The sequence below is a fragment of the Ceratina calcarata genome, unplaced genomic scaffold (genome assembly GCF_001652005.2).
Source record: "Ceratina calcarata isolate Rehan_Ccalc_2016 unplaced genomic scaffold, ASM165200v1 scaffold197, whole genome shotgun sequence".
NCBI lineage: Eukaryota > Metazoa > Arthropoda > Insecta > Hymenoptera > Apidae > Ceratina > Ceratina calcarata.
Window position 1 is genome coordinate 71,847 of NW_017141270.1, and position 7,599 is coordinate 79,445.

At 44.7% G+C, this 7,599-nt stretch overlaps 1 protein-coding gene across 4 annotated transcripts in view; it reads right to left on the reverse strand.

Annotated features, from left to right (window-relative positions):
• The window catches only part of LOC108622014 (uncharacterized), a 68,690-nt gene that overhangs the window by 15,120 nt on the left and 45,971 nt on the right, over positions 1-7,599 (reverse strand). For all 4 annotated transcript variants that reach the window (XM_026811167.1, XM_018019646.2, XM_026811165.1 and 1 more), the window contains exons 4-10: positions 5,783-5,932; positions 4,180-4,374; positions 3,563-3,648; positions 2,827-3,023; positions 2,443-2,560; positions 1,961-2,200; positions 157-314 (exon numbers count right to left, since the gene is read on the reverse strand). In XM_026811167.1, the coding sequence (XP_026666968.1) occupies positions 157-314; positions 1,961-2,200; positions 2,443-2,560; positions 2,827-3,023; positions 3,563-3,648; positions 4,180-4,374; positions 5,783-5,932 (1,144 nt within the window). The remainder of the gene's footprint in view (positions 1-156; positions 315-1,960; positions 2,201-2,442; positions 2,561-2,826; positions 3,024-3,562; positions 3,649-4,179; positions 4,375-5,782; positions 5,933-7,599) is intronic.

Genomic DNA, 7,599 nt, shown 5'->3' on the forward strand with positions numbered 1-7,599 from the left:
ATATAGGTATATACTAAGTTTCAGTCTTTCTAGTGTTAATCTATCCCAGATTTTATTTATCTTCGAGAATAAAAATCGTTTGGAAAAAGTATACGATGAAATAATTTTTGCGAAGTTCACGGGAAGAGCGCGCGGGACGAGAATAACATGACTCACCCGACGTAGGCGAAGCTGCACCACCAGTTCATCATTGCCTCGGAGAAGAGAGTTTCCCCGATGTTGTATCGGCGTCGCGAGTCGTATTTGCTCCCGTCCAGGGGCACACCCAGCACGTAGGGCAGCTCCTCGCCGTGCACGGTGCGCTGACGTTGTTGCTGCAAACACACGGGTTCGATGTATGCACTTGGTTTGGCTCGCTCGAAGTTCCTCGGCCAAAATTTCGCGGTCCAGAAGAACGGTCAAGAGAGAGACCCTCGCCGTAACCGCGACCGTTGTTATTAACTTCCGCCCCTCTCTACGCTGCTCTACTAACTTCAACCCCTTTGTTGTGCCACCGTTTCAGATAATCGATTAACTGGACCGTCAATATGTCTGTAAATATTCTACCGGATAGAAGAATCCTCCTCTTCAATTTTGAATTTATCCAATTTCGGGTATAAAATTTTATAAATGTATTTCTAAATTTAACCCCTTGAACGGAAATGACGAGTCCAGCTCGTCATAAACTTTCCTGTTTTTAAAGTGCTGATTGAAAATAAATTGTTGCTCAAGTGGTTAATAAGCTAATTTTTTATCCTAACGAAGGGAAGCGTTCGAAGAATTGGTAGAAGAAACGTTTATCGTTCGTAAAGATGTGTGATGACTCAGACCTGTAAATCGGAGCTGAAAAGAAGGAGGATTGTTAGATTCGGTTTAAGAGCAGCCGGTCAGTGTACTCTTCGACGAAGCGTAACAGGCCGGCACGCAGCGCCGATAAAAATAGTTGGACACCGTCCAAATGGGCCTCGTAGCCGGGATTTTTCTCCCCCCTCGTTCGCGCACGATCGACCAACGGAACTACTAGTAGGTCACGCTCCCTGTTTCCGGCGAGGAGTTCGTCGCGTCGTCTCACGTCGTCGCACGAAAATGAATAAAATGCAAAGTACACCGTCTAATCGTACGTGCTCCACTTTCCAACGGAGGACCGTCACCGGTGATTTATGCGATCCCTTAATATTTCTGCCCGATCCATGACCCGGATGAATTTGTCAGCCTAGCTGCTTCCACTATTATCACTACATTCACCGATTCGAGACACGAATCTTACCAGCTCAGATTTCATTAACTTCTCCGCGCGCAGCTATGAAACGAAGGAAATCTTCTCATCCCCTTAATAAATATGATTTATTTCGAAATATATTACATCTGCGCAATAGTAATTTGTCAAAGACTGATCTCATTGTTAATAGGAATAGATGTTTGTTTTAGCACTGCTGGATATGAATGGAAAAATCCTTCGTAAGATGAGAGATTTATAATATTAATTAAAAAAATTCTTTAAATAAATATGTCGTTCATTGATTCAGTATTGTAACGTGCAAACAGCTTTCGATGTTTGATATATTTTTATACGTCAGATGCTGTCTTTATATTTTCTGCACACTCAGTTTTTCTGTAGATGTATAAAATCTGCAGTTCATCGATTTAGGTTCATTTGGTTTTTCAATATGAAGGAAGAAAAAGTAATTTTGCCTGTGTTATGTTATACGAGATTCAGAATATTTTCGACTGTATTCTTGTTTTCCAAGCAGTCAGAATATGATTTGCTTTTATTTCTGTTTTCCATTGTTTTCCAGTTTTTACGAAGAATGAATTCGTTCGTAAAAAAATTTACCTAATAGGATAGGGGAAAAAAAAAAGCTTGCCATGGAATGTAAACGTTATGTTACTTAAAATCAGGCAAACGAGCCAAAATTCTGTAGCTACCGAGTATTTTCATCATTATTTCAGACGGGTTGGAGTCGAGGAAAAACGTACTTACGCCCGAGTAATCCTGCGTGGCTTTCGGATGCGAGAAGACGTACATGTAGCTCTTGGGATTCGCCCTTGAATGCAGATCCGCCGTCAATATTAATGGAGCTACGGTACCGGCGTCGGATAGCGCGTCTAGCACGAGATCGCGATTCTTCAAGATGTACTCGCCTGTATATCCGGCGGAGAAGTCGCCGTATTGTTCGAGAATCTTCGAGAGAATTAGTTCCGGGTCGAGCTCGTGCGTTGCCTGCCGACCAAGAAATATCGCGTCACTTTGTTACCAGCCCCTCTCTCCCGAGTTGCGTCGAGTGAATTTCGCCGGATTCAATATCTGTCCGTGCGCGAATATTCCCGGGCCCCGAAAACTCCGCGCGGCGACACTCGTGTATACCAATTTCTTTTTCCAATAAATCACAGTCAAAGGCAATTCTCCGGGTCCACGGGCGGGGAACAAGAAATTGACAGTTCAAGAGTGCTGCGAGCAAGTACCTTCGCGTGTTCCCTTAACACTTCGTCTCTCTGATCGTCCAGCATGCCGTGCAGCAATGCGATCGGCGGCAGCGCGTGAAACTTCTCCGACTCGGTCACACCGTACATAAGGTCGTATCTGTTAAAACCATTTAATATCAGCATTAAGAAAATATTCTTTCAACGAGTACAGCGAATGACCCAATTTCTACTCACTGGCATTCTTCCCTTTATCATTAAAACTATCAAAATCATTCATCGAATGGAGAAATATAAAAGTGTATAATATAAGTGTATAATATAATAAAAGTGTATAATATAAAAGTAAATTAGCCATCAGCCAGTGAATAAAAATTGTGAACAGAAATTAGATAAATGACGAATTTTTATTTCGAACGAACTTACTTGCCGAACAATTGAGAATTCTTCATTAAATTGATAGGCTTGTCAGGAATCACAGCATTGTCAATTAACGGCGCGTACGCAGGAACGTAAGTGGGCTTGTGAACCTCGACGTTCAATAACGCATCTACAGACAAGCCGCGCAAGCAGAACGCGAGCTCGCTGTCGGTGGTGGTAGGACAGTCCAAGGCGTGTGCCACCTGAAAAATGATTCTCGACTATTTCTCAGCTACGCCCAATGAGCGACCCCGAGCACCTTGGCAACCGAACAGCGATATTTCTTCGTTGCACCGTTTCGAAACGGAAGCAAAACGTTCGGGCATACGCGAAACACGCCTGACAAGGAATACGATATCGATCACCCGTCGGCGAAGGTATCAGACAAGCCGAATTGAAACATTTCTCCCCACGCGTGGCTGAACACCAACCCGGCACTTTCCCTTTTCCGACGATATATATATACGTTCGTTTTAGGCCTTTATCGAAACGCTGTAAATCTTTAACCTGTTTTTTATGACGTTCTCAACGTCCAGTCATTAAACCCCAAGCCCAGAAGTGTAATTCGCGTTTTACAGGTTCCGTGGAAATTGCTATTACGTGTTTCTTTCAAGGGTTCTAGAAACCCGAGCTCCGCTCGTAAACACGCGACGGTCTTAATCTGATTTTCAAACATTACGTAGTTTTTATAATGATCTGATTCAACGGCTGGTAACATTAATTTTGATTAATGTGGATTCACCTGTTTAGTGATCTGCATCGGTGCCTTCCCAATCGCGTCAGCGCTCAACGCTGATCCGGACATCAGTATAGCTCGCTTGAACAGACCTACGAAAGATGGAAGGACGATTAATGGCACACGTCCTATAGGATAACCAGCCTGCCTCCAGCCGTGAAATATTAAATCCAGCTATTTTTCACTGGGCGATATAATTATTGACCGGACGCCGCGATACTGCGTTCATATTCTCTGACATGATTGAAAAATAACCCTTTGCTAATGTAATTATTTTTTCTTCGAGCTTTACAGTTAGACCGTGAATTTTTATGTAAAATATTTCTATGAGTATAAATTCCGCAGTCTATTTATAAAAACTGAAATGTCTGACTATAAACGTCTTATACTACTTAAGACGTGCGTTCACCGAAATGCATGATTATGAAAAGTGCATCGATCTTCCCAGAACTCGCCTAATCTTTCATAAAAATGAATGATACGTTGAATCGATACGGTGGATTCCGAAGGGCCTTATCGTGCCCGCGAAAATGGAGGTTACATGTTCTTCCCGCAGTAAAGCGTCCCCTTAATATGCAGACGTCGCAGAAGTCGCAAACACGCGACGCAGCAATAACCGTTACCTTTCTTATTAGCCACCGGGCTGATAAGCAGGAGGTTAGCAAAAATGGCGCCTGTACCGTGGCCAACAAGCGTGATGCTGTTTGGATCGCCACCGAAATCGGCGACGTTCTCCCTCAGCCAAAGGAGAGCGGCTATTTGATCCAGCAGACCGAAATTGCTCGCCGTATCGTCCCTCGTTCCCGGCCTCAAGAACCCTGCGTCCAAATTCTGCTTATCAAACATCTCAAACCATAAACTTGCAGCAGTGGAAAAAAAAAAGAAGAGAGAAGTAACAACCACTCGGGGTTGATTGTTCATAAAATAATAACATTGTACCCGGTATCATTTATTTGTCCCGCGGAATGTACGCTGTTAATAAATTCCAGCCTACACACCAAAGAATCAGACTAGTACGTAAAGCAGTTTCTCTCCTCTTTTTTAAGCCGCTATCCATATTTTTTCTCCGTTGTGTTGCAAGGGACTGAAGTTATCCCGGTTAACTGTAGCCGAGCAGGAACAAATGCGACGGGGAAAGGGTGAAGTTAACTAAGTACCTTCCCAGCACTTTAACCTAATTTATGATTATGGTTTCGCGGCAGAGGCTCTTCCTTTTTTTCCCTACGTCCCTCCCCCGCCCGGTTGCTTTATCCCTCCTCTTCTTTTAAAAAGTCGGATGCGGCGTGTAGCTCACGCGTCCATTCGCGTTCCACGCAGAGAGGCTGCGTTATCATTTGAAAGAAGGCGAATTGTACACCAGAAAAGGATTGAGGAAACTGGGACGGAGGGGCCTCGAACGTAAAACTAGCCGTTAAAATAAAATCATATCTTTATCGAGCGACGATCCGGTCGAACGGCCGAATAAAATACTTTACTAGTAATAACATTAATAGGTCTCCGACTTCGGGACGGATAAATCAAACGTCTAGTCGCGTAAAATATTCGAAAGTTGCAGTTCGGTCCGGGAACGATTTCCGTCGGTACGAACTCGCGCGAATATTAACTCAATACGCGGAGGTCGGCGCAGTAAAGATTCGAAGTTCGCCGCCAGTGGAAGTTCACTGCCTAAGAGCGAGTAGCGTTATTTATACGAGCAGACTGTAGAAGATATCGAGGGAAGATATCTTCGTCGTCGTCGTCGTCTCGGCACGCGATGAGAAACGCGTAAACAGTTGGGCCGGGCGCGGGGTGGAAATAAAAAGGAGTTAGTCGAAGATCAAAAACCAATGGCGCAGCGAAGCGCGAATGTTAATGAAGCAGAATTCCTGATTTCATGCAACGCTGCCGTCCCGCCGCCGCCGTCGTCGTCGCAAGATTTCATAAATTCGTATCGCAGACGACGACGGCGCAGCGCTTGTTCCACATTTCCCCCGGATCTCGAATCCGGAACGATTATATTCGATTCGATGTGCATCCCGTCTCTTGTCTCCGCGCCTCCCACGCTACCTTTTGATCTCGCCGCTGAATTCACGGAAAAATCACGGCGAACGCGCCGCTGACTCGCATCCAGTTACCGAGAACTGCTGGAAACGTTGTAACCGTGATCGACTTTTTTCAGTCGTTTCATACCGTCCGACGTAACCGTTAGGGATTTTTAATGACATTACGCTCATGGGAGTTACTTACCTAGGATGCCGAGGCGGAAGTTGATAGTAACGAAGATGACGTTACCGTAGGCTGCCAATATAGTACCGTCGTAGGGATTCCCGCTGTTCCATTCAAAACTCTCCCCGTGGATGAACACCATCACTGGATACTTCTGCAGGATCTTTTGACCTGTCAAAAAATGAATCTGACGTGTAGACGTGAACGGAGATTCCTGTCATTCTGAAATATTTTCCACATGCGTCTACGCCATTGAATTGTAAATATCATAAAACGTTTATGTATATATTTTTATAAAAGAGAAACATAGAATTCGACGAACGTTACGAGAAGATCTACAAAATTACAGAATTTAGTACGAAGTGTATGAATAATTATCGAGTCGTTAATTATGAACATGATATCTAGTATATAACAAATAGATGTTGTAAATTCATTAACACAGAATTTCAATCGCATTAGGAGGTACGAGCATTTAATTGTACCACTGGCGATATCGAATGAAATAATACAGAAGCTGTGAAATGGTTGTTGCATAAAACGAAATACGATTATTGCCCAACTAGTTAACAGCAATAACGTAGTGACGAAAATGATAATTTCAGCAGCGTTCGCTCAACTTGGGCTGATTTATGCCGGTCGAAAAATTATCAGGCCAGTTTGGCCACACAGTCGTTGGTCGGCCAGTTGGAGAATTTATCACCCCCGAGGCTGGGCCTGTTCGCGAAATATTCACAGTGAGTTTTCGGTATTAGGGTATCTATAAATTCTTCTCTCCCATCCTGTAGACGACGTAGTTTCCTTTTAGCGAACGATCCACAAATTAGAGTCGTGCGAACACACCGAGCCCGGCCACCTTCTACCCCTCCTACAAGCGTCGCGAGCCGTCGAGATTTATTGGTGAATCTGTTTTACACGATTCCAGTTACCGTCGAGCGACCAACTTCGCGCTGACGTTTGAATACCGGTTCCGATCCGAGCGGAATTAAATCATACGCGTCTCCGCGGAGCCCGAAGCTTGATTAATTGTCTTGGGAAAAGTAAATGCGCCTTCCTTTCATCCCCCGGCTCGCTTTACTGAAACAACGCTCGAGGAATAATTATAGTACAACGAGCGGAGGCAAGTTCCCTCTGTAAACCCGCATCAGCAGCAACTCCGACCAGTTTCAATCCTCGAGCCCTCCCGCGCAAAGGGCAACTGTTCCAACGCCGAAAACTAGAGATTTCGTGCCATCGTAATTTCCGCCGAAAGACGCGAAACTTCCTTTACCTCCCTCCCTCCCGTTTTCTCCCGTCTTCTCCTTTTTTTTCAGAAAGGAATAATCGCGGTGGGTTGAAAAAAAAGGGTGCTTTGTTAGCCGTCACCTCTGGCGGTAGGTATCAGTAATCCTTCGCTTAATGTCTCGCTGCGGATAGCCGAATTTGTTACGCTAATACGACGTCGTATATCTTCTCTCTGACGGCTGACCCGGACATCCGCAAAAGTGTACCGAGCAACTGCTACCGGCCGGGATCAGCTGACGAGCTGTTAATACGTTTATAGACTGTCAGCGAGGCATCCGATACTGAAAACTGAACCCCTTCCAAGGCTCCAAACACGCTTACACACGTCTTCTCTCTAAGATAAATAATTATCTCTGTTACACAAGTGTAAGAAAATTCGAAAACGCGTAGAAGAGTAGGGGTGACTGTGTCCAACGACACAGGCCTTTCAAGGGTATGCGACTTGACAAAGACCCATAAAACGTAGAACGAAGGTCATACTGGCGATGGGGGAGGTCCTAGGACAACCGAAAGGTTTGACCAAAGAGGTACTGTTGGTACAGCCGTCCTAGTGT